The sequence below is a fragment of the Anomaloglossus baeobatrachus genome, chromosome 3, assembly GCF_048569485.1.
Source record: "Anomaloglossus baeobatrachus isolate aAnoBae1 chromosome 3, aAnoBae1.hap1, whole genome shotgun sequence".
Taxonomy (NCBI): domain Eukaryota; kingdom Metazoa; phylum Chordata; class Amphibia; order Anura; family Aromobatidae; genus Anomaloglossus; species Anomaloglossus baeobatrachus.
In genome coordinates, this window is record NC_134355.1 from 2,206,828 (window position 1) to 2,234,189 (window position 27,362).

At 51.5% G+C, this 27,362-nt stretch overlaps 1 protein-coding gene across 1 annotated transcript in view; it reads left to right on the plus strand.

Annotated features, from left to right (window-relative positions):
- The window catches only part of CUL9 (cullin 9), a 215,668-nt gene that overhangs the window by 159,976 nt on the left and 28,330 nt on the right, over positions 1-27,362 (plus strand). The window contains exons 33-40 of the mRNA XM_075338942.1: positions 1,978-2,142; positions 2,211-2,374; positions 2,450-2,543; positions 9,241-9,315; positions 21,326-21,436; positions 24,538-24,655; positions 24,776-24,909; positions 26,101-26,192. Coding sequence (XP_075195057.1) covers positions 1,978-2,142; positions 2,211-2,374; positions 2,450-2,543; positions 9,241-9,315; positions 21,326-21,436; positions 24,538-24,655; positions 24,776-24,909; positions 26,101-26,192 — 953 coding nt within the window. The remainder of the gene's footprint in view (positions 1-1,977; positions 2,143-2,210; positions 2,375-2,449; positions 2,544-9,240; positions 9,316-21,325; positions 21,437-24,537; positions 24,656-24,775; positions 24,910-26,100; positions 26,193-27,362) is intronic.

Genomic DNA, 27,362 nt, shown 5'->3' on the forward strand with positions numbered 1-27,362 from the left:
TACTCTCACCGGGAACCCTTCAATAATCGGCATAAGTAGAATAGTGGCCTCCTTGCATATTGTCGGGCAATTCCATAATTGGCCTGACTGTAAGAGGGGCGCCAGAGAGCGAGTCACGTGCTCTGTCTGTTGGGTGGTAGAAAGGAGGGGTGTAACTTCCGCTTTCTACCCCCCGTTTTGTCACACCCCCCACCGTATGTATGTGTGCACCCTGTATGGAGGAAAGTATGTGCCCTCTTGTGTATCTAGAATCATGCCTGAAAGTGTTGATACCCTTGAAATCCAGATAATTATCTCAGTTATACATTTTCTTATACACAGGTTTATTTCCTTTTGTATATCAGAAAAACACAAAAAAAACTGAGAAAAAGGCAAAGGTGCGTCCTAAACCCTCCGGAATAAATCCCTCCATCAGTCGCCTCCTGTCCCTGTCCACAGCTTCTTCCTCCTCTCACCTGAAATCTCGGACTGAAGGCGTCTTCTCTTCTCCTCTCTTCCTTTCTCTTCTCTTTTCTCCTCTTCTCTTCTCCTCTCTTCTTTTCTCTTCTCCTCTCTTCTCTTTTCTCTTTTCTCCTCTCTTCTCTCTTTTCTCCTCTTCTCTTCTCTCTTCTTTTCTCTTCTCTTTTCTCCTCTTCTCTCTTCTATCTTTTCTCTTTTCTCCTCCTCTCTTCTCACCTCCTTTCTTCTCCTCTCTTCTCTCTTCTCCCTTCTCTTCAGATCTCTCCAGAAGTGTGAATGGGATCTATCTCTGGACTTATTGCAGCCTCTTCAGATCTCTCCAGCACTTTGTTTCCATCTATTTCTGGGGCTTCTTGAAGTGTTTGGTGTCATTGTCCTGCTGGAGACCCCTGACCTAGGACTATACCCAGCTTTCTTACACCGGGCACTACATTGCCACCCATAATCCTCTGGTATCTTCAGATTTCATGATTTCTTGCACTCAGTCAAGGCCCCCAGTACCAGAGGCAGCAGAACAACCCAAACATCTCTGACCTCCACCATATGTGACTGTAGGTACTGTGATCTTTACTTTGTAGGTCTCATTCTGTTTTCAGTAAACAGTAGACTGATACGCTTCACCATAAAGATCTATCTTGGTCCTATCGGTACACAAGACTCTTTCCCAGAAGGATTTTGGTTGCTCACGTACATTTTGGCTTTTTCTGTCTCCATGGCAGCAGTTGGGTCCTCCTGGGTCTCCTACATAGCGTTTAATTCAGATGTGAATGAATAGATTTCGCTGACACTGATGCCCCTGAGCTGCAGCTTGGATTTCTCTGGATCTTGATTGGGGCTTATCCACCATTCGGAGTTTCCTGTGATACAACCTTTCATCACTTTTCTCTCTGCCATCCACATCTGGGCAGATTAATTGCATAAACTTCTGGATTATGTTGTGCACCATGGATAAAGGAACATGAAGATCTCTGAAGATGGATGGGTAACCTTCAGATTGTTGATATTTTTCAGCAGTTTTGGTTCTCCAGTCCTCAGACGATTCTCTTCTCCTCTTTCTGTTCTCCATGCTTAGTGCGGCACACACAGAGACACAATGCAAAGATTGAGGCAACTTCTCCCCTTTTTATCTGGTATCAGGTGTGATTTCCATATTGCCCACGCCTGTTACTTGTCATAAATGAGTGTGAACGAGCATCACATGCTGGAAACAAAGTTGCTTACTCACAATTTTGGGAAGGTGCACACAATTTTGTCCAGCCCATTTTGGGGGTTCAAGTGAAATTCTGTCCAATTTGCCTTTTTTTTCTGTTTTTTGTTTGTTTTTTTTTTGCTGATCCAAAAAGCACAAGTAATAGGAAATAAATGTGTATAATTCTCTGGGAAAAAAGCTTCATTTTCTGAAACAATTTCAGGGGTGCCAACACTTTTTTGTCCTTCCTTTATATGTAGATAGATCTGTGTAATGTGCCCCGGTGATGACCCCTTATCTGGCGCTTTCTCTCGTGCACTCTCCCGCAGTATGAGAAGGCTTTGCTGCGCGGCTTTGTGGAGAATTGCTCCAATCTGACGTGGTGCACCAACCCTCACGGCTGTGACCGCATCCTGTGTAAGGAGGGGCTGGGCAGTGGGGCCGCCTGCGCCAAGTGCTCCTGGATGTCCTGCTTTAGGTGCAGCTTTCCTGAGGTGAGTGGTGCTCACAGCAGTGTGACTTCACAGTGTACCCCCAGAATCTCACCCTCTGCCCCCCTTAGGCTCACCACCCAGCCAGCTGCAGCCATATGTCCCAGTGGATGGATGATGGCGGATTCTACGAGGGGATGACCCTGGAGGCGCAGAGCAAACATCTGACCAAGCTCATCTCCAAGCATTGCCCCAGCTGCCAGGCCCCCATTGAGAAGAACGAGGGCTGCCTTCAGTACGTCATCTGCTGCCATGTGCCCCCGTCCCACCCACACTACCCTGTCTCATCATGTGTTTTGCCCCCTTACAGTATGACCTGTGCCAAGTGTAACCACGGCTTCTGCTGGCGCTGCCTGAAGCCTTGGAAGCCCACCCACAAGGACTACTACAACTGCTCCGCCATGGTGAGTGCCGCCAGGTCATGTGCTGAGACCCCACACATTGTGTGGGCACCGCGGCCGCCGCTCAGCGCCAGCGTCTGGGGGGATGGTGCAGGTGGTGGCTGATGATGATGCTCATCGATGATTAATAATGTTGATGGAGGAGGATGATGTTATTGATGGAAGTGGATGATGATATCGATGGATAATTGAGGATGATGATGTTACTAATGGAGGATGATGATGAGAATATTGATGGATGATATTTATGGAGGATGATGATGATATTAATGGATTATGGTTATTGATGGAGGATGATGTTCATAGATGATGATGTTATTGAATCATAGAATGGTAGAGTTGGAAGGTGCCTCCCATGCCATCAGGTCCACCTCCTGCGACTGCAGGCTTTCCTAAATCATCCCAGCTAGATGTTTAGCCAGCTTCCACTTGAAGATTTCCATTGATGGAGACCTCACTGCCTCCTGTGGTCGCCTGCTCCACTCCCTCACTACCTCCCGTGGTCGCATGTTCCCCTCTCTGACTGCCCTCACTGCCTCCTGTGGTCGCATGTTCCACTATGTGACTGCCCTCGCTGCCTCCTGTGGTCGCCTCCTCCACTCCCTGACTGCCCTCACTATGTGACTGCCCTCGCTGCCTCCTGTGGTCGCCTCCTCCACTCCCTGACTGCCCTCACTGCCTCCTGTGGTCGCCTGCTCCACTCCCTGACTGCCCTCACTACCTCCCGTGGTCGCCTGCTCCACTCTGTGACTGCCCTCACTGTCCCCTGTGGTCGCCTGTTCCACTCTGTGACTGCCCTCACTGCCTCCCATGACCGCCTGTTCCACTCTCTGACTGCCCTCACTGCCTCCCGTGGTCGCCTGCTCCACACTGTGACTGCCCTCACTACCTCCCGTGGTCACCTGTTCCACACTGTGACTGCCCTCACTACCTCCCGTGGTCACCTGTTCCACTCTGTGACTGCCCTCACTACCTCCTGTGGTCGCCTGCTCCACTTTGTGACTGCCCTCACTGCCTCCTGTGGTCGCCTGCTCCACTCCCTGACTGCCCTCACTACCTCCCGTGGTCGCCTGCTCCACTCTGTGACTGCCCTCACTGTCCCCTGTGGTCGCCTTTTCCACTCTCTGACTGCCCTCACTACCTCCCATGGTCACCTGTTCCACACTGTGACTGCCCTCACTACCTCCCATGGTCGCCTGCTCCACTCCCTGACTGCCCTCACTGCCTCCCGTGGTCGCCTGCTCCACTCTCTGACTGCCCTCACTGCCTCCCGTGGTCACCTGTTCCACACTGTGACTGCCCACACTACCTCCCGTGGTCGCCTGCTCCACACTGTGACTGCCCTCACTACCTCCCGTGGTCACCTGTTCCACACTGTGACTGCCCTCACTGCCTCCCGTGGTCGCCTGCTCCACTCCCTGACTGCCCTCACTGCCTCCCGTGGTCGCCTGCTCCACTCTCTGACTGCCCTCACTGCCTCCAGTGGTCGCCTGCTCCACTCTGTGACTGCCCTCACTACCTCCCGTGGTCGCCTGCTCCACTCTGTGACTGCCCTCACTGTCCCCTGTGGTCGCCTGCTCCACTCTGTGACTGCCCTCACTACCTCCCGTGGTCGCCTGCTCCACTCTGTGACTGCCCTCACTACCTCCCGTGGTCGCCTGTTCCACTCTCTGACTGCCCTCACTGCCTCCCGTGGTCACCTGTTCCACACTGTGACTGCCCTCACTACCTCCCGTGGTCACCTGTTCCACTCTCTGACTGCCCTCACTGCCTCCTGTGGTCGCCTGCTCCACTCCCTGACTGCCCTCACTGCCTCCTGTGGTCGCCTGCTCCACTCCCTGACTGCCCTCACTACCTCCCGTGGTCGCCTGCTCCACTCTGTGACTGCCCTCACTGTCCCCTGTGGTCGCCTGTTCCACTCTGTGACTGCCCTCACTGCCTCCCATGACCGCCTGTTCCACTCTCTGACTGCCCTCACTGCCTCCCGTGGTCGCCTGCTCCACACTGTGACTGCCCTCACTACCTCTCGTGGTCACCTGTTCCACACTGTGACTGCCCTCACTACCTCCCGTGGTCGCCTGCTCCACTCCCTGACTGCCCTCACTGTCCCCTGTGGTCGCCTGCTCCACTCTCTGACTGCCCTCACTACCTCCCGTGGTCACCTGTTCCACTCTGTGACTGCCCTCACTACCTCCCGTGGTCGCCTGTTCCACACTGTGACTGCCCTCACTACATCCCGTGGTCACCTGTTCCACTCTGTGACTGCCCTCACTACCTCCCGTGGTAGCCTGTTCCACACTGTGACTGCCCTCACTACCTCCCGTAGTCACCTGTTCCACTCTGTGACTGCCCTCACTACCTCCCGTGGTAGCCTGTTCCACACTGTGACTGCCCTCACTACCTCCCGTGGTCACCTGTTCCACTCTGTGACTTCCCTCACTACCTCCCGTGGTCGCTTGCTCCACTTTGTGACTGCCCTCACTGCCTCCTGTGGTCGCCTGTTCCACTCTGTGACTTCCCTCACTACCTCCCGTGGTCGCTTGCTCCACTTTGTGACTGCCCTCACTGCCTCCTGTGGTCGCCTGTTCCACTCTGTGACTGCCCTCACTGCCTCCCGTGGTCGCTTGCTCCACTTTGTGACTGCCCTCACTGCCTCCTGTGGTCGCCTGCTCCACTCCCTGACTGCCCTCACTACCTCCCGTGGTCGCCTGCTCCACTCTGTGACTGCCCTCACTGTCCCCTGTGGTTGCCTGTTCCACTCTCTGACTGCCCTCACTACCTCCCGTGGTCACCTGTTCCACACTGTGACTGCCCTCACTACCTCCCGTGGTCACCTGTTCCACTCCCTGACTGCCCTCACTACCTCCCGTGGTCTCCTGCTCCACTCTGTGACTGCCCTCACTGCCTCCCGTGGTCGCCTGCTCCACTCCCCTCACTGTCCCCTGTGATCGCTTGCTCCACTCTGTGACTGCCCTCACTGTCCCCTGTGGTCGCCTGTTCCACTCTGTGACTGCCCTCACTGCCTCCCGTGGTCACCTGTTCCACACTGTGACTGCCCTCACTACCTCCCGTGGTCACCTGTTCCACACTGTGACTGCCCTCACTACCTCCCGTGGTCACCTGCTCCACTCCCTGACTGCCCTCACTGTCCCCTGTGGTCGCCTGCTCCACTCTCTGACTGCCCTCACTATCTCCCATGGTCACCTGTTTCACTCTGTGACTGCCCTCACTACCTCCCGTGGTCGCCTGTTCCACACTGTGACTGCCCTCACTACCTCCCGTGGTCACCTGTTCCACTCCCTGACTGCCCTCACTACCTCCCGTGGTCTCCTGCTCCACTCTGTGACTGCCCTCACTGCCTCCCGTGGTCGCCTGCTCCACTCCCCTCACTGTCCCCTGTGATCGCTTGCTCCACTCTGTGACTGCCCTCACTGTCCCCTGTGGTCGCCTGTTCCACTCTGTGACTGCCCTCACTGCCTCCCGTGGTCACCTGTTCCACACTGTGACTGCCCTCACTACCTCCCGTGGTCACCTGTTCCACACTGTGACTGCCCTCACTACCTCCCGTGGTCACCTGCTCCACTCCCTGACTGCCCTCACTGTCCCCTGTGGTCGCCTGCTCCACTCTCTGACTGCCCTCACTATCTCCCATGGTCACCTGTTTCACTCTGTGACTGCCCTCACTACCTCCCGTGGTCGCCTGTTCCACACTGTGACTGCCCTCACTACCTCCCGTGGTCACCTGTTCCACTCCCTGACTGCCCTCACTACCTCCCGTGGTCTCCTGCTCCACTCTGTGACTGCCCTCACTGCCTCCCGTGGTCGCCTGCTCCACTCCCCTCACTGTCCCCTGTGATCGCTTGCTCCACTCTGTGACTGCCCTCACTGTCCCCTGTGGTCGCCTGTTCCACTCTGTGACTGCCCTCACTACCTCCCGTGGTCGCCTGCTCCTCTCTCTGACTGCCCTCACTGTTTCCCATGGTCGCATGCTCCACTCTCTGACTGCCCTCACTGCCTCCCGTGGTCACCTGTTCCACACTGTGACTGCCCTCACTACCTCCCGTGGTCACCTGTTCCACACTGTGACTGCCCTCACTACCTCCCATGGTCGCTTGCTCCACTCCCTGACTGCCCTCACTGCCTCCCGTGGTCGCTTGCTCCACTCCCTGACTGCCCTCACTACCTCCCGTGGTCACCTGTTCCATTCTCTGACTGCCCTCACTACCTCCCGTGGTCGCCTGTTCCACTCTGTGACTGCCATCACTACCTCACGTGGTCGCTTGCTCCACTCCCTGACTGCCCTCACTGCCTCCCGTGGTCGCCTGCTCCACTCCCTGACTGCCCTCACTATCTCCCGTGGTCACCTGTTCCACTCTCTGACTGCCCTCACTACCTCCCGTGGTCACCTGTTCCACTCTCTGACTGCCCTCACTACCTCCCGTGGTCGCCTGTTCCACTCTGTGACTGCCCTCACTACCTCCCGTGGTCGCTTGCTCCACTCCCTGACTGCCCTCACTGTTTCCCATGGTCGCATGCTTCACTCTGTGACTGCCCTCACTACCTCCCGTGGTCGCCTGCTCCACTCTGTGACTGCCCTCACTACCTCCCGTGGTCGCTTGCTCCACTCTGTGACTGCCCTCACTGTCCCCTGTGGTAGCCTGTTCCACTCTCTTACTGCCCTCACTGTCCCCTGTGGTCGCCTGTTCCACTCCCTGACTGCCCTCACTGCCTCCCGTGGTCGCCTGTTCCACTCTCTTACTGCCCTCACTGTCCCCTGTGGTCGCCTGTTCCACTCCCTGACTGCCCTCACTGCCTCCCGTGGTCGCCTGTTCCACTCTCTTACTGCCCTCACTGTCCCCTGTGGTCGCCTGTTCCACTCCCTGACTGCCCTCACTGCCTCCCGTGGTCGCCTGTTCCACTCTGTGACTGCCCTCACTGTCCCCTGTGGTCGCCTGTTCCACTCTCTGACTGTCCTCACTGTCAGTTTTTCCTAATTTCTACTCTGTATCCCTTTCCCCTTAGTTTCCGCCCGTTGCTTTTTGTACGTCCTCGTGCTGATGAGTATGGGGCGGTTCCCCTGTGACCTCCTCTCAGATATTTGTAGACCGCTGTAAGTCTTCTCTTTTGCAAAGTAACATTCCTAGGTCTTATATTGATGGAGCAGGAAGTGGATGGAGAAAGGTATCGATGGCTGATGTTATTGTTGAAAGAGGAGGATGATGTTATTGATGGATGATGATATTGATGGCTATTGATAGATGATGATGACATAATAAATGATGTAACTGATGGATGAAGATGTGATTGATGGACTATCACGCTAGGTGCAAACGGAGAAACGAAAGGGAAACCCCGGGGAAGGGGAAGATGGTGACCCCTGACCAAACCTACTGCTGACCCCTGGGGTCCTCACCACCCTAGATGTGTTGAGCCGGATACCTGACCCTAGGTATCCCTAGTGCTGGGCCCTAAATAGAGAACGGGTGGGATGAGCTCCTATCAACCCCACAAACTACTAAAGAAGACAAAAAAAGGACACGCGGGGAAAAGCATGAACTACTTATCTACAGATGACTCAGGAAGAAGATCAGCAAAGAGCAGCAATTATCTTACAGATGAGTGCAAGCCACCTGCTTGCATCCAGAGCCTGTGAAGGAACTGAATAATATCACCAGCACCAGTCCAGGGAAAATGAGTATTTAAACCCAAGGGGAATACTGATGATTAGCAGCTGAAGAGAAGAGGAGCTTCTCAGAGTCCTAAAGGGAAAAGGATGAAAACCCAGCAGAGGAGATACCTAGTACACTGAATACTAAGAGCAGGAATAATAGAAAGTCAGGGAGCATTCTGCACAGCCAAATGCTGTGACCTTCTATTGCCGGACACCACAGCACTGTTTGTGACCCGTGACACGGACACTGATGAGAGAGAGCTGTGGAAAATAGCGCAATAGGGTCTTACCAGGCAAAACAATGAGCCAGTGAAGCGCAGAGAACTCACCTAGAGGGGTTGTGAAAGTCACAACTCCTGTAATCGCGTAGTGTACCGGTGAACGGCTGCGCCCCGAGCAGAGTCAAAGAGATTCAGAAGAAAAACGGGTGTCTTGCTGCGATATCACCAAACCCATCGATGTGGATTAATTATTCCATGTCTTTATTCAATTGCACAGGTCATCGCGTTTCGGAGATCAGTCTCCTTCCTCAGGACATCAAGCAAAGGACATAAAAATCTCAATTCTTTATTTATGTCATTTGCTTGATGTCCTGAGGAAGGAGACTGCGATCGCCGAAACACATTGACCTGAATCTAATGGACAATGATGATGATGATGATAGGTGATGATACTGATAGAGCATGATGGTGATATTGATGGATGAAGATGTGATTAATGGATGGATGGTAATATTGATGGAGGATGATGATAGGGATGAATGGTGATGTTGATGGAGGATGATGATGCTAAGGATGGATGGTGATGTTGATGGAGGATGATGATGACAGGGATGGATGGTGATGTTGATGGAGGATGATGATGCTAAGGATGAATGTTGATGGAGGATGATGGGGGATAATGCCGATACTGATAGAAGATGACTGTGATATTGATGGATGAAGATGTGATTAATTAATGGATGGTGATGTTGATGGAGGATGATGATGATATTGATGGATGATGTTGTGGGGCTTTCTCTTGGGACAGGTCAGTAAAGCTGCTCGCCAGGAGAAGAGGTTCCAGGAGTATAATGAGAGGTGCACGTTCCAGCATCAGTCAAAGGTAGGTGGGGGCAAAATGGAGCTGGACCGCATTCACACCTCACTCACCCAGCAGGGAACCCTACACGTCCACTACAACACAAGAAACACCATCCTAACTCTACTGGGTTATAATCTGAGGCCGGAACCGATGTCTCCATTAAAGGGAAACTCTGATATTAAAAAGCTGTATTATCCTTCAGATATGGGGACGTTCTGCGCGTTACTAGCGTTGTGACCGAACAAACACACGAACAGCCCCACTGCCAGGAGGTAATGAACTCTAGTCCTCCCCACAGCCCATGGCTTTCAGTCATAGAGGTGCGGCTGGTGCGACTTCAGTCACCACTCCGTACACAGTGATCAGCAGCTGTAACCACCATGGCACTGACTGACAGCCCTACACTGAGGATCGGCTGTCAGTGACTGGTGTGTACAGCTGCCGATCACTATATACTGAGGAGCTGCTGTCAGTTAGTGCCGGGCTTGTACAGCTGCCGATCACTATGTACTGAGGAGCTGCTGTCAGTTAGTGCCGGGCTTGTACAGCTGCCGATCACTATGTACTGAGGAGCTGCTGTCAGTTAGTGCCGGGCTTGTACAGCTGGCAGTCACTATATACTGAGGAGTGGCTGTCAGTCACTACTAGGCTTATTCAGCGGGCAGTCACTATATACTGAGGAGCGGCTGTCAGTCAGTGTCTGGCATGTACAGCTGCCTATCACTATATACTGAGAGTGCGAGAGTGCGTGGCGGCACATTGCAGGTGTGTTTGGCAGCACATCACGGTGGTGTATAGCCTGTAGTGATCGGCACTGCTCAGTACTCGATCGAGTATTCTGGTACTCCAGAGCCATGCTCAAGTCTCCGCTCCTCATGTTTATAGCTTTTTTTCAGCCACTAAAAATGTGAGAATTGCCTGCCAACCATGGTAATTCCATAGCCATGTTTGGTTTCAGGCATTACTGTGATCGGTGGCATAGCGTCATCGGGTCTATACAAGACTCAGAGACGCCATGTTTGCCTCAATCTATCTAGAAATAGTGTAGGGACTAGAGAGAGACTCTGCTGGAGGAGGAAAGTATGTTATAAGGTGACAGGACCTGCTGGTGCAACAGTAACCAACAGTCCTTTTCAGGGCTAATTGAACTCTATTCTATTCTCTAATAATACCGCTTTTATTCTGCATTTAGTGTAGGGTGAGCTGCTGGAGTAGGGGCAGTGTATTGCAGGCCTATAGGCAGGGATTGTAACCTTATAGGCCGTGCTGCTGCTACGTATAACCAGCAGTCCTTTTCAGGGGTAATTGAACTCTATTCTGTTCTCTCATAATACCGCTGTTATTCTGCATTTAGTGTAGGGTGAGCTGCTGGAGTAGGGACAGAGTATTGCAGGCCTGTAGGCAGGGATTACAGCCTTACAGACCATGCTGCTGCTACGTATAACCAGCAGTCCTGTTCAGGACTAATTTGAACTCTATTCTTTTCTCTAATAATACCGCTGTTATTCTGCATTTAGTGTAGGGTGAGCTGCTGGAGTAGGGATAGTGTATTGCAGGCCAGTAGGCTTGTAGATTGTAAGCTCTCACAACCAGGGTTGTCTTTTCCCCCCTCTAATTATTGTAATTTCTATAACTGTTATTTGTTTTTATATGATCCTCCTGAATTGTACAGCGCTGCGGAATATGATGGCGCTATAGAAATAAAGATTTTTCTTCGTCGCTCTATTGGGAGACCCAGACGATTGGGTGTATAGCACTGCCTCCGGAGGCCACACAAAGCAATTACACTAAAAAGTGTAAGGCCCCTCCCCTTCTGGCTATACACCCCCAGTGGGATCACTGGCTCACCAGTTTTCTGCTTTGTGCGAAGGAGGTCAGACATCCACGCATAGCTCCACTGTTTGTAGTCAGCAGTAGCTGCTGGCTATATCGGATGGAAGAAAAGAGGGCCCATGTGGGGCCCCCAGCATGCTCCCTTCTCACCCGCGGTTGGTGCTTGTAAGGTTGAGGTACCTATTGCTGGTACAGAGGCTGGAGCCCACATGCTGTTTTCCTTCCACATCCCCTGGTGGGCTCTGTGGAAGTGGGATCTTGCCGGCCCCCAAGCCCTGGGGCCGGGCTCCATCCACAGACCCATAGAACCTGCTGGATTTGGAGCGGGAGTGCCGTTCAGGGACAAGGCCCTGCAACTTTCAGGTACTCTGTGTCCCCGGCAGGCACGGACACTCTCAGGCTTGCTGAGCGTTATAGTGCGCCGGGGACAGTAGCGCTGTGCGCTGGGGTTAGGTCACTGCAGCTTTGCTGAGTGACGTTTCATGTTGGGAACTACTGCGCCGACCGCTCCTGGAGCGGCGACGCAGCTGCGACTTGTAGTGCGCCGGGGACTTGGCGCCGACCGCGCTTTTACGGCGGCGGCGCTTCTAACTTTAGCCCCCGGCTTCTGCGGCCTAGTGCCGCTTCGTTCCCGCCCCCACCCTGTCAATCAGGGTAGGGGAGAGACGCTGCTCAATTAACAGCGCCGAGGGCTGGAGCTTTATTTACATGCTCCAGCCCTCTCACTAGGCACAGGGGGAAGCAGACTTCCCGCTCTTCGTCGGTGTACGCCCAGGGCCCGCCCCCCCTCTCCACAAGGACGCCGGCAGCCATTACACATGCGGCTGGCTGGGGAAAGGCAGCAGGCTCTGGGAGACCCAGACTGGAGGGATTTCTGGCGTCCACACACCGCTCCTAAGCGGGTGGTAAGCAGCACAGTAGTGCTGGCCCCTCTAGTGCCTCAGTGTTATATTAGTGTACTTTTTTCTTGGTACCATATATATATATATATATATTTATATAGTGCACTGTAAGGTCGCTTCTTGGCTGAACACCCTGTACTGCTCTGAGGAGGCAGCAACATGTCATCCGCAAAACGCAAGGGTGCCAAGGCACAGGCTGTGTACACTGTTTGTACTGCATGTGGGGCTGATCTACCGGCAGGCTCCAAAGACTCACATTGTGTGCAATGTTCAGTCCCAGTGGCACTTCGTCAGCCAGAGCCTAATGTGGTGGTAGCCCAGGCAGAGACGCCTGTGAACCCTGCCCCGGTGACGGGGACAGACTTTGCAGTTTTTGCTGACAAAATGTCTGTGACTATGTTAAAAATCCTGGAGACCTTGCAGTCCAGGCCAGTTACTCAGACCATGGACACTGCTGTGTCTATGCTCTCCGGTCCCCCTCAGTTGGAACTAATCCGTACTTCAAGGGGATCTCAAGCATCACAGGCTGAAGTCTCTGACTCAGATGACAGTCCCAGGCAGCCTAAGCGAGCTCGCTGGGAAAGACCCTCCACGTCTTCACACTGTTCAGGGTCTCAGCGACAAGAGTCTCTCTGTGATGAGACTGAGGACGGTGACCAGGATTCCAATCCTGAGGCCCCTCTCAATCTGGATGCCCCTGATGGTGACGCCATGGTTAATGACCTTATATCGGCAATTAATAGGCTGTTGGATATTTCTCCCCCAGCCCCTTCTGCAGAGGAGGCAGCTGCACAGCAGGAGAAGTTCCATTTCCTATATCCCAAGCGTAAATTAAGTGCTTTTTTGGACCACTCTGACTTCAGAGAATCGATCCAGAAACACGACGCTCATCCAGACAAACGTTTCTCTAAACGTTCTAAGGATACCCGTTATCCTTTTCCCTCTGAGGTGGCCAAACGCTGGACCCAGTGTCCAAAGGTGGATCCCCCAATTTCCAAGCTTGCGGCTAGATCCATAGTCGCAGTAGAGGATGGCGCTTCACTTAAAGATGCCAACGACAGACAGATGGACCTTTGGTTGAAATCTGTCTATGAATCTATCGGCGCGTCGTTTGCTCCAGCATTCGCGGCCGTGTGGGCACTCCAAGCTATTTCAGCTGGTTTAGCACAGGTGGATGCTTTCATACATCCAGCAGTGCCGCAAGTGGCGTCCCTAACTTCGCAAATGTCTGCGTTTGCGACCTATGCTATCAATGCTGTCCTAGAATCTACGAGCCGTACCGCTATGGCGTCCGCCAATTCTGTGGTTTTGCGCAGAGCCTTGTGGTTAAAGGACTGGAAAGCAGATGCTGGTTCCAAAAAATGCTTAACCAGCTTGCCATTATCTAGAGACAGACTGTTTGGTGAGCCATTGGCTGAAATCATAAAACAGTCCAAGGGTAAGGACTCTTCCTTACCACAGCCCAGAGCAAGTAAACCTCAACAGAAAAAGTGGCAGTCGAGGTTTCGGTCCTTTCGAGGCTCGGGCAAGGCCCAATTCTCCTCGTCCAAAAGGACTCAGAAAGAACAAGGGAGCTCAGATTCCTGGCGGGCTCACTCACGCCCCAGGAAAACAAATGGAGGTACCGCTTCCAAAGCGGCTACCTCATGACTTTCGGCCTCCTCCCTCCGCATCCTCGGTCGGTGGCAGGCTCTCCCGCTTTTGCGACATTTGTCTGTCACAGGTCAAAGACCGGTGGGTAACAGACATTCTGTCTCGCGGGTACAGAATCGAGTTCAGTTCTCGGCCTCCACTTCGGTTCTTCAGAACCTCCCCACACCCCAACCGAGCAGATGCCCTGCTGCAGGCGGTGGACTCTCTAAGAGCAGAAGGAGTCGTGATCCCGGTCCCCCCTCAGGAACGGGGGCGAGGATTTTACTCCAATCTCTTTGTGGTTCCAAAAAAGGACGGCTCCTTCCGTCCTGTTCTGGACCTAAAACTGCTCAACAAGCATGTGAACGCCAGGCGGTTCCGGATGGAATCCCTCCGCTCAGTCATTGCCTCAATGTCTCAAGGAGATTTCCTAGCATCAATAGACATCAAAGATGCCTATCTCCACGTGCCGATTGCTACAGAGCTCCAATGCTTTCTACGCTTCGTGATAGGAGACGACCATCTTCAGTTCGTAGCTCTGCCATTTGGTCTGGCGACAGCCCCTCGGGTGTTCACCAAGATCATGGCGGCAGTGGTAGCAGTCTTGCACTCTCACGGACACTCTGTGATCCCTTACTTGGACGATCTACTGGTCAAGGCACCCTCTCAAGAGGCATGCCAACTCAGCCTGAATGTTGCACTGGAGACTCTCCAGGCGTTCGGGTGGATCATCAACTTCCCAAAGTCAAATCTGTCACCGACCCAATCACTAACGTATCTTGGCATGGAGTTTCATACTCTATCAGCGATAGTGAAGCTTCCGCTGGACAAGCAGCGGTCTCTACAGACTGGGGTGCAGGCTCTCCTTCAAAGTCAGCCGCACTCCTTAAGACGCCTCATGCACTTCCTCGGGAAGATGGTGGCGGCAATAGAGGCGGTTCCGTTTGCGCAGTTTCATCTGCGTCCACTTCAATGGGACATTCTCCGCCAATGGGACGGGAAGTCAACATCCCTGGACAGGAAAGTCTCCCTTTCCCAGACGGCCAAAGACTCTCTGCAGTGGTGGCTTCTTCCCACCTCATTATCACAGGGAAGATCCTTCCTGCCACCGTCTTGGGCGGTGGTCACGACAGATGCGAGTCTGTCAGGGTGGGGAGCAGTCTTTCTCCACCACAGGGCTCAGGGTACGTGGTCTCAGCAGGAGTCCACCCTTCAGATCAATGTTCTGGAAATCAGAGCAGTGTATCTCGCCCTACTAGCCTTCCAGCAGTGGCTGGAAGGAAGGCAGATCCGAATTCAGTCGGACAACTCCACAGCGGTGGCATACATCAACCACCAAGGGGGGACACGCAGTCGGCAAGCCTTCCAGGAAGTCCGACGGATTCTGATGTGGGTGGAAGCCACGGCCTCCACCATATCCGCGGTTCACATCCCCGGCGTAGAAAACTGGGAAGCAGACTTCCTCAGTCGCAGGGCATGGACGCAGGGGAATGGTCCCTTCACCCAGACGTGTTTCAGGAAATCTGTCGCCGCTGGGGGGTGCCGGACGTCGACCTAATGGCGTCACGGCACAACAACAAGGTCCCAACCTTCATGGCACGGTCTCGCGATCAAAGAGCGCTGGCGGCAGACGCCCTAGTGCAAGATTGGTCGCAGTTCCGGCTCCCTTATGTGTTTCCACCTCTGGCACTCTTGCCCAGAGTGCTACGCAAGATCAGATCCGATTGCAGCCGCGTCATACTTGTCGCCCCAGACTGGCCGAGGAGGGCGTGGTATCCGGATCTGTGGCAGCTCACGGTCGGCCAACCGTGGGCACTCCCACACCGACCAGACTTACTGTCCCAAGGGCCGTTTTTCCATCGGAATTCTGCGGCCCTGAACCTGACTGTGTGGCCATTGAGTCCTGGATCCTAACGTCTTCAGGATTGTCCCAAGGTGTCGTTGCCACCATGAGACAGGCTAGGAAGCCCACGTCCGCTAAGATCTACCACAGAACGTGGAGGATATTTTTATCCTGGTGCTCTGCTCAGGGAGTGTCTCCCTGGCCATTTGCATTGCCTACCTTTCTTTCTTTCCTGCAATCTGGGTTAGAAAAAGGTTTGTCGCTCGGCTCCCTTAAAGGTCAGGTCTCGGCGCTATCCGTCTTTTTTCAGAAGCGTTTGGCACGCCTTCCTAAGGTGCGCACGTTCCTACAGGGGGTTTGCCATATCGTACCCCTGTACAAGCGGCCGTTAGATCCATGGGATCTGAACAGGGTACTAGTTGCCCTCCAGAAGCCGCCCTTCGAGCCTCTGAAGGAGGTTTCACTTTCTAGGCTATCACAGAAAGTGGCTTTTCTGGTAGCGATCACATCTCTTCGGAGAGTGTCTGAGCTGGCAGCACTATCATCCAAGGCTCCCTTCCTGGTCTTCCACCAGGACAAGGTTGTGCTGCGTCCTATTCAGGAGTTTCTCCCGAAGGTGGTATCCTCTTTTCATCTTAATCAGGATATCTCTTTGCCTTCGTTTTGTCCTCATGCAGTTCATCGGTATGAGAAGGATTTACATTTGTTAGATCTGGTGAGAGCACTCAGAATCTACATTTCCCGCACGGCGCCCTTGCGCCGTTCGGATGCACTCTTTGTCCTTGTCGCTGGTAAGCGCAAAGGGTCGCAGGCTTCTAAAGCCACCCTGGCTCGATGGATCAAAGAACCAATTCTTGAAGCCTACCGTTCTGCTGGGCTTCCAGTTCCATCAGGGCTGAAGGCCCATTCTACCAGAGCCGTGGGTGCGTCCTGGGCATTACGACACCAGGCTACGGCTCAACAGGTGTGCCAGGCAGCTACCTGGTCGAGTCTGCACACTTTCACCAAACATTATCAGGTGCATACCTATGCTTCGGCGGACGCCAGCCTAGGTAGAAGAGTCCTGCAGGCGGCAGTTGCCTCCCCGTAGGGGAGGGCTGTCTTGCAGCTCTAACATGAGGTATTTCTTTACCCACCCAGGGACTGCTTTTGGACGTCCCAATCGTCTGGGTCTCCCAATAGAGCGACGAAGAAGAAGGGAATTTTGTTACTTACCGTAAATTCCTTTTCTTCTAGCTCTTATTGGGAGACCCAGCACCCGCCCTGTTGTCCTTCGGGATTGTTGGTTTGTTTGCGGGTACACATGTTGTTCATGTTGAATGGTTTTTCAGTTCTCCGATGTTACTCGGAGAGAATTTGTTTAAACCAGTTATTGGCTTTCCTCCTTCTTGCTTTTGCACTAAAACTGGTGAGCCAGTGATCCCACTGGGGGTGTATAGCCAGAAGGGGAGGGGCCTTACACTTTTTAGTGTAATTGCTTTGTGTGGCCTCCGGAGGCAGTGCTATACACCCAATCGTCTGGGTCTCCCAATAAGAGCTAGAAGAAAAGGAATTTACGGTAAGTAACAAAATTCCCTTCATTCTTCTTATAGGCAGGGATTGTAGCCTTACAGACCGTGCTGCTGATGTCTGAAAAATATAATATATTTTATAATAATTTCAAAACAACACCAGTGCCCTAATATCTATAAAGCTACCAATATGAGTGACGCTGCCTGTAGAGGGAGGGATATCGTGTGACTATCCCCTGAAAAAACGTATTCTATTACAAAATCCACCGCGCTTAACATTCAGAACAAAGATGAAGTAAAATGTTGTACCTTTTGGTAGAATTATTGGTGGTTGGGACGCAGATATCTGTATACTACAAGAAGATATGTAATTATTGCCTTTGGTATAGTAACATGATAGCATGAAGCTGAAAGCTGCGGTCTAGCCTCCGCTGTGTAGGGTTTGTAGATTGCAGAGTTGTGTGGTTGAGAAGGATGCACTAAATGATCTGTAAGAACATCCAATGAAATCTCCACTGTGTATACTGAGGTTTATAGAGAACCCAGATAAGAATGAAGGCCGTATGTGCAGCCTGCTGAAGACCATGAGTGTCGCTGCAGAAACGTATAATGAACGAGTGACCTCACAGACGGCCTTCAGCCCATACACGTCATTCCGTATGAGCATACATTACTTACTAATCCTTCTGTAGAAGGATCTCATGATGAGAAGGAAGCTCCCTTCACTTGTGTAATCACTCCACACATCGGCCGGCCGGGTGCGTGCGCGGGGGTGCGTGCGCGGGGGTGCGTGCGCGGAGGTGCGCACTAGTCACTGCGCGCAGTAATTAGTACTTTATCAGTAATTTAAACTCTGCAGCACCACTAATCTTCATTGGAACTAGCATACGTGAAAAGACTGATGGCTTCCTTCTCACCATGAGGTCGTTCTGCAACAACAGACCTCATTTACTGCATCCTTTCAACTAAACAACTTTGCAATCTACAAATTCTACACACAGTATACAGGTATCAACATCTGCGTCCCAACCATCGATAATCCTACCAAAAAGTAAAAAAAAGATTTCATCTGTTTTATGAATGTTAAGCGCGCTGGATTTTTTAATACAATATTTTATAATAATACCGCTCTTAGCTGCATTTAGTGTAGGTCAAGCTGCTGGAGTACGGATAGTGTAGAAATACCACAATACAGCACCTCACATGTATATATAACACTGATAGGTAGTACCCAAATAATACTGCTATACAGTGCTGAAACAATTCTACCATACAATTACTTTAGAAGTCCAGCCAAATAAGTGCACACATACACTGACGAACACAAGGGTAACAATGTTCTGCCCTTGTGACTTTTCCGGCTCCATATCTCCTCTACAGCTGTGAGACGACCTTCATCTGATAGACAATCATCTCGGAATCTCATACAGAACGATGACTGCAGATATTTACCGTATGATCAGTTCTGCAGATTCTCGTCAGTCACTGCATTGTTACTGTTTTGCTCTTTCTTCCTGTACACTACAAATCACAACCTGTTCTCACACTAATAGCTCAGTGTTATTAGGTTGTTCCCAAGTGAAAGGTCAATGGTTCGAATCGAGGAGCCGCCACGAAGATGATTTCCCAAGAAAAGAGAAACCTCATCATCATCCAGCTCATCGATATTAGTCTCGCAGCCAAGAAAATTGCCAAAATGTAGCATGTGAGGTCATGACAGGAGGGAGGATAAGAAATGCCGTCCGTCCGTCCATTCAAAAGCCAAGAGGTGTGACGTCCAGACAAAATATCAGAGTCACAAGTCTCCTCATCACAAGGTCTATCAGTTCTGGTGACACCCGGCAGTGGAGGCGGCTCGTCTGCTCCATAATAGTGACATCACAGACGTCCATGAAGCACCGAGTGACGTACATTACACAAGTCTGGAATGGTGGCCTGAAAAAAGGTGAAGAAGCCGCAACCACAATATCATCATAAGAAGCATCGGCTCGAGATTACAAAGAAGAACGAAAAGTGGAAAATTGGAAATGGGAGATCTGGAGCGATGAGAAGAAAGTCAATAGACCGCTCTGATGAGAGAAAATGGGAAGAAACAAGGGGCGAACGGAGTGAGAAATGGAAGACACTGTCAAGTTGAGGAAGCCTTATGATAGGTCATTACAGCCAAAGGTGCTGGATACTTGGCCAGGATGGATGGTGGTCTCAATGCTGAGCTATATGTGAGGATCCTACAAGACGAGTTACTTCATACACTTGAGCACTATGGGTATGAAAAGGACGACAGTGTTCCAGCAGGAGAACGACCCGAAGCATACGCTGAGATTGAGGAAGAAATGGGACAATGACCATAAAAGAGAGGAGCTGGATTGTCCCCACAGTCCCCAGACCTCAACCCAATCCAACACTGGTGGGGGGAGAAAAAGCTATATACATCCCCAAGAGAGCCACCAGTATACACCAACACTGGGACTGTGAAGAAGAGACCTGACCAGTATACACCAACACTGGGAACATGGAGAAGAGACCTGACCTGTATACACCAACACTGGGAACATGGAGAAGAGACCTGACCAGTATACACGAACACTGGGAACGTGGAGAAGAGACCTGACCAGTATACACGAACACTGGGAATGTGGAGAAGAGACCTGACCAGTATACACCAACACTGGGAACGTGGAGAAGAGACCTGACCAGTATACACCAACACTGGGAATGTGGAGAAGAGACCTGACCAGTATACACCAACACTGGGAACATGGAGAAGAGACCTGACCAGTATACACCAACACTGGGAACGTGGGGAAGAGACCTGACCAGTATACACCAACACTGGGAACGTGGAGAAGAGACCTGACCAGTATACACCAACACTGGGAACGTGGAGAAGAGACCTGACCAGTATACACCAACACTGGGAACGTGGAGAAGAGACCTGACCAGTATACACCAACACTGGGAACATGGAGAAGAGACCTGACCAGTATACACCAACACTGGGAACGTGGAGAAGAGACCTGACCAGTATACACCAACACTGGGAACGTGGGGAAGAGACCTGACCAGTATACACCAACACTGGGAATGTGGAGAAGAGACCTGACCAGTATACACCAACACTGGGAACATGGAGAAGAGACCTGACCAGTATACACCAACACTGGGAACGTGGAGAAGAGACCTGACCAGTATACACCAACACTGGGAACGTGGAGAAGAGACCTGACCAGTATACACCAACACTGGGAACGTGGAGAAGAGACCTGACCAGTATACACCAACACTGGGAACATGGAGAAGAGACCTGACCAGTATACACCAACACTGGGAACGTGGAGAAGAGACCTGACCAGTATACACCAACACTGGGAACGTGGGGAAGAGACCTGACCAGTATACACCAACACTGGGAACGTGGGGAAGAGACCTGACCAGTATACACCAATATGGAGAACGTGGAGAAGAGACCTTTGATCAGATTTCAGTGGAGACATCCTGGAATCTGATGGAGCCCGGGAGGATTCAGGAGAGGTGAAAGCCAAAGGAGATATACAAAATACTAATGTTAAGGACGTGACTCAACCGGTCACTCTTTGGATCTGACTGCTGTTCCAAATTATAATGTCATGAGTGCACGCGAGACTAAATAACGAACAACGAGTCAGTTATATCTATCTCCATGACTGGCACTGAGGCAACTGGTCTTTTATTGTTTAAAACTTTTCACAGCTCTCCAGAAGTGAAGGGTGTGGACAAAATACAGTCCAATCAAGTATCGCAGGCTGGACTCAGGACATATAGAAATTAGCATAGTCTCTTCTTGATTGGTCAGTCCAGACTTTGGAATTTTTGTTCATCAGCTTCTTTGGGTGTAGACAGGATATGGCAGCCATCTTCAAATTACATATACTGATATATAATGTGTTAAGGAACAAAGACATACATAAATATGTGTGTTAGTTTACATCTACTAAACTATATACCTGAGTCTATGAAATGGCTGAATTAAGTATTTTTGGATACTCAATTCTTATCCTCAACACTAACAGAACAGTAACAATGCAGCGAGGAGAATGTGCAGAACTGATCGTCTGCTGAATATCTGCAGTCACATTTATATATGAGATGCCGAGATGATTGTCTGTAAGATGAAGACGTCTTGTGCTCAGAGCTGTAGAGGAGATATGGAGCCTGAAAGTCACAAGTGCAAAACATTGTTACCCTTGTGCTCGTCGTCATAATACCGTACTGCCATACACAGACAAAATAGCTTCATACATCCCTTAATCATAATGTTACTTTCTCTGGAGGATTTTACTGCATCTTTGAGGAATCGGCTGAGTGTCCTTAGTGAAGAACCCCCACTGCGCACCCTGAGCCTCCTGATCACTGCCTGCCAAGTGCTGGAAATGAGCCGCAAGGTAAGCGCATAAGCCATAAACCCGGCGGAAAGGGGGGGCCATGAACATTACAGTGTAATCACAGGTCCTGTGTGTATGTGTGTGTGTGGAGTATTCCGGTGTAATCGCAGTATCTGTCTCGCAAGTCCGGTGTGTGGTGGGGGATGGGGTGGTATTCCGTTGTAATCGCAGTGTCTGGTTCGCAAGTCCTGTGTGTGGGGGTATTCCAGTGTAATCGCAGTGTCTGGTTCGCAGGTCCTGTGTGTGGTGTATTTCTGTGTAATCGCAGTGTCTGGTTCGCAGGTCCTGTGTGTGGTGTATTTCTGTGTAATCGCAGTGTCTGTCTCTCAGGTCCTGTGTGTGGTGGTATTCCGGTGTAATCGCAGTGTCTGATTCGCAGGTCCTGTGTGTGGTGGTATTCTGGTGTAATCGCAGTGTCTGTCTCTCAGGTCCTGTGTATGGGAGTATTCCGGTGTAATCGCAGTGTCTGGTTCGCAGGTCCTGTATGTGGGGGTATTTCGGTGTAATCGCAGTGTCTGGCTCGCAGGTCCTCTGTGTGTGGTGGTATTTCGGTGTAATCGCAGTGTCTGGCTCACAGGTCATCTGTGTGTGGTGGTATTTCGGTGTAATCGCAGTGTCTGGCTCACAGGTCATCTGTGTGTGGTGGTATTTCGGTGTAATCGCAGTGTCTGGCTCACAGGTCATCTGTGTGTGGTGGTATTTCGGTGTAATCGCAGTGTCTGGCTCACAGGTCATCTGTGTGTGGTGGTATTTCGGTGTAATTGCAGTGTCTGGCTCGCAGGTCCTCTGTGTGTGGTAGTATTTCCGTGTAATCGCAGTATCTGTCTCGCAGGTGCTGTGTGTGTGGTGGGGGTAGTATTCCGGTGTAATCGCAGTGTCTGTCTTGCAGGTCCTGTGTGTGTGTGGTAGGGGGGTGATATTTCGGTGTAATCGCAGTGTCTGTCTCGCAGGTCCTGTGTGTGTGGTGGGGGTAGTATTCCGGTGTAATCGCAGTGTCTGTCTCTCAGGTCCTGTGTGTGTGTGGTGGGGGGGTGGTATTTCGGTGTAATCGCAATGTCTGTCTCGCTGGTCCTGTGTGTGTGTGTGGTGGTGGGGGTAGTATTCCGGTGTAATCGCAGTGTCTGTCTTGCAGGTCCTGTGTGTGGTGGGGGTAGTATTCCAGTGTAATCGCAGTGTCTGTCTCGCAGGTCCTGTGTGTGTGTGGTGGTGGGGGTAGTATTCCGGTGTAATCGCAGTGTCTGTCTCTCAGGTCCTGTGTATGGGGGTATTCCGGTGTAATCGCAGTGTCTGGTTCACAGGTCCTGTGGGAGGGGGTATTCTGGTGTAATCGCAGTGTCTGGTTCGCAGGTCCTGTATGTGGGGGTATTTCGGTGTAATCGCAGTGTCTGGCTCACAGGTCATCTGTGTGTAGTGGTATTTCGGTGTAATCGCAGTGTCTGGCTCACAGGTCATCTGTGTGTGGTGGTATTTCGGTGTAATTGCAGTGTCTGGCTCGCAGGTCCTCTGTGTGTGGTGGTATTTCCGTGTAATCGCAGTATCTGTCTCGCAGGTGCTGTGTGTGTGGTGGGGGTAGTATTCCGGTGTAATCGCAGTGTCTGTCTTGCAGGTCCTGTGTGTGTGTGTGGTAGGGGGGTGATATTTCGGTGTAATCGCAGTGTCTGTCTCGCAGGTCCTGTGTGTGTGGTGGGGGTAGTATTCCGGTGTAATCGCAGTGTCTGTCTCTCAGGTCCTGTGTGTGTGTGGTGGGGGGGTAGTATTTCGGTGTAATCGCAATGTCTGTCTCGCTGGTCCTGTGTGTGTGTGTGGTGGTGGGGGTAGTATTCCGGTGTAATCGCAGTGTCTGTCTTGCAGGTCCTGTGTGTGTGTGTGGTAGGGGGGTGATATTTCGGTGTAATCGCAGTGTCTGTCTCGCAGGTCCTGTGTGTGTGGTGGGGGTAGTATTCCGGTGTAATCGCAGTGTCTGTCTCTCAGGTCCTGTGTGTGTGTGGTGGGGGGGTAGTATTTCGGTGTAATCGCAATGTCTGTCTCGCTGGTCCTGTGTGTGTGTGTGGTGGTGGGGGTAGTATTCCGGTGTAATCGCAGTGTCTGTCTTGCAGGTCCTGTGTGTGGTGGGGGTAGTATTCCAGTGTAATCGCAGTGTCTGTCTCGCAGGTCCTGTGTGTGTGTGTGGTGGTGGGGGTAGTATTCCGGTGTAATCGCAGTGTCTGTCTCTCAGGTCCTGTGTGTGTGTGGTGGGGGGGTAGTATTTCGGTGTAATCGCAATGTCTGTCTTGCAGGTCCTGTGTGTGTGGTGGTGGTGGGTATTCCGGTGTAATTGCAGTGTCTGTCTCTCAGGTCGTGTGTGTGTGGTGGTATTTCGGTGTAATCGCAGTGTATGTCTCGCAGGTCCTGTGTGTGGTGGTGGGGGGTATTTCGGTGTAATCGCAGTGTCTGTCTCGCAGGTCTTTGTGTGTGTGTGTGTGGTGGGGGTAGTATTCCAGTGTAATCGCAGTGTCTGTCTCGCAGGCCCTGTGTGTGTGTGTGTGTGTGTGGTGGGGGGTAGTATTCCGGTGTAATCGCAGTGTCTGTTTCGCAGGTTCTGTGTGTGTGTGTGTGTGTGTGGTGGCGGGTAGTATTCCGGTGTAATCGCAGTGTCTGTCTTGCAGGTCCTGTGTGTGTGTGTGTGTGTGTGTGTGTGTGTGTGTGTGTAGTGGGGGTAGGATTCCAGTGTAATCGCAGTATCTGTCTCGCAGGTTCTGTGTGTGTGTGTGTGTAGTGGGGGTAGGATTCCAGTGTAATCGCAGTATCTGTCTCGCAGGTTCTGTGTGTGTGTGTGGTGGCGGGGTAGTATTCCGGTGTAATTGCAGTGTCTGTCTCGTAGGTCTTGTGTATGTGTGTGGTGGAGGGTGGTATTTCGGTGTAATCGCAGTGTCTGTCTCGCAGGTCCTGTGTGTGTTGTGGGGGGGTGGTATTTCGGTGTAATCGCAGTGTCTGTCTCGCAGGTCCTGTGTGTGTTGTGGGGGGGTGGTATTTCGGTGTAATCGCAGTGTCTGTCTCGCAGGTCCTGTGTGTGTGTGGTGGGGGGGTGGTATTCTGGTGTAATCGTAATGTCTTTCTCGCAGGTCCTCGGTTACTCCTGTGTGTACAGTTACTATAATCAGGATTCGGAGCGGATCGATGTCCTGGAGTCGCAGACGGAGAACCTGGAGTTCCATGTGAACGCTCTTCAGACCCTGCTCGGTGAGGATGAGCTGTGTGCATCGGTGGAGATGTTGAGGATCTTCACTGTGGGGTTTACAGTGCTTGTATAGTGACATTATTATGGGATGGATCTTTACTACCGCCCCCTCTTCTCTGCAGAGTACAGCCTTCTTCAAACTGAGGACCTTGCCTGCTCTGTGCGGCTCCTCAGCCCTGATAAATACAACAGTGGACTGGAACTGGTGAGAAGAGTCCAGGAGAGACTTCATGGCATCCTCCAGCACTCCACCCAGGTGAGCCCTTCCACATCACCCAGGGCTATCCTCTTGTACACTGTGTCCTGTAGACATCACCCACGGCTATCCTCCTGTACAGTGTATCCTGTACCCGGGGCTATCCTCCTGTACAGTGTGTCCTGTACCCGGGCCTATCCTCCTGTACAGTGTGTCCTGTACCCGGGCCTATCCTCCTGTACAGTGTGTCTTGTACCCGGGGCTATCCTCCTGTACAGTGTGTCCTGTACCTGGGGCTTTCCTCCTGTACAGTGTGTCCTGTATCCGGGGCTATCCTCCTGTACAGTGTGTCCTGTACCCGGGGCTATCCTCCTGTACAGTGTGTCCTGTACCCGGGGCTATCCTCCTGTACAGTGTGTCCTGTACCCGGGGCTATCCTCCTGTACAGTGTGTCCTGTACCCGGGGCTATCCTTCTGTACAGTGTGTCCTGTACCCGGGGCTATCCTTCTGTACAGTGTGTCCTGTACCCGGGGCTATCCTCCTGTACAGTGTGTCCTGTACCCGGGGCTATCCTCCTGTACAGTGTGTCCTGTACCTGGGGCTATCCTCCTGTACAGTGTGTGCTAACTCCGTTGTTTTCCACCAGGTGGCGCTATAGGCGGTTTCATTGCATAGCGCATGGCTACTTTACTATATTTATATTATTACACGTCGCACAATCTTGCCGAAAAGTGTGTGGTGTGCGTCTTGCTGTCAGGGATCTGAAAATATGCCTGTCTACGGTAATTTGTGGGAGCAACACACTCCCCAATATTGTAACACTTCTAACTGCTCCGAAGAGCCTGGACCTAATCTTTACAACGTAGGTTATAAACCTGGAGTTCTTCTCCTACCTCCTGAGCAGGGCAATGCACTCCGCAGGGGGGGGGGGCTGGCTCAGGAACTGTCCTAATTGAGATCTGATAGCTTCACCATTTGCTGCTTTCTGGCAGGGCTGCGGGGGATGGGTGTATGTACAGCGACAGCTGACTGACCTTTGTCATAACTCATAATAATCCTCAGAAAACTCTTCACAGGGCTATCCTCTTTTACGGAGTGTCCTTTAGTTATGGAGGAGGCCTGTATACCTGAGCCATGTTTCACTGCTGTCAGTCCCGTAGACCATGATGGGACTATCCTCCTGGGCTGTATATTCTGTATACGGAAGTGGGTCTTCCTCCTAGCATGTAACGTGATACTTTTCCTTGCAGGACTTCTGCGTCGGTTTCCTGTCTGATCCTGACGAGAAGGGAGTGAAATCGTCCAAAGTGGCAGACGTTGCGGCATCCCCTGCAGCAACAGAGTAAGGTTCCTGGATCTGGTGTGCTCTTCTTCCTCATTAGTGAAGTTTCAGTAATGAAGCGAGCCATTGGCCGCCGGTTCCTCTTGTTAGGGTGAACTCTTAACCAGAGATCACTAGTTGCCTACTGCCTGGTCTAATTGGTGTGGATCGAGTGCATGCTTGAAAAATGAGATCAGACACAGTCGGATATTCATCTTTCCTCGACAGAAGTCAGCCCATGCTCTGCCTTTATTACAACTGAGATTGCTCTGATATAACCTTGCAAAGGGGCATTCCCGGATGTGTTCATTGGTCAGTAGGTCGAACAATGTGTTAGTTCATGAGCTGATTGGTGGGCGTCATTGTAGGCGGGTCTATGACATCATTGGATGGATCCATGGTGATGGGAGGGACGTCATCTGGTGCATCCATGCTGATGGTTTGGTCTGTGATGTCATCTGAACTGTGGGTTGGTCTTCTAGCTTGACCCGGGGTCTTCCCTTATATGGTATCTTCTTACATCTGGACATTCCTTGCATTCCAAGCAAGGTGTGGAGACCAGGCAATGGCGGCCATCTTTATATCTGTGTCATGTGTATGATCTGAAACCTGAATTATGTAAGGCAAATCGACATTTCCCACAATCCCTTGTCAAGAAGTTAATTAAGTATTTCATCTTATGGCTCTCCTCAACAGTCCCCCCTAAATACTTTATTAACCTTCTGACCCTTCCGTGGTCCTCTAACACATCAGCTCTAATGCTTTAACTGCAACCTTTTTTCATTTTGCTATCCGCTATACGAGCAATGCTAAGCCTTTGCCCCCGCTGGTACAGACTGCTGATCAGAGAGTTGATCACATCCCGCACACACAGTTCACAGAGGCACAGGTAACTAGAACAGACTATTTAATTCTGAAGAGCTTACTCAGAATTTGAGATTAATCGATTAGAAAGAGTAAGGCAATTGTAAGAATAAGCTTCTTACTGTTATGCTGCAGCTTTTAGTGTTACTGTTTCTGAAAGGCTGATTCTCAGTCAATATCTGAGTGCTGTCCGAGTCTTCGAGACTTTTCTACCCGAATACACCTGATTGTATCACAACTCTAATGGATCTCTTCTTGTCTCGGGTCTATAATCTACCACCAGGAGGCCTTTAACAAGATTTCCCTTACACATGGATCCGATTACCT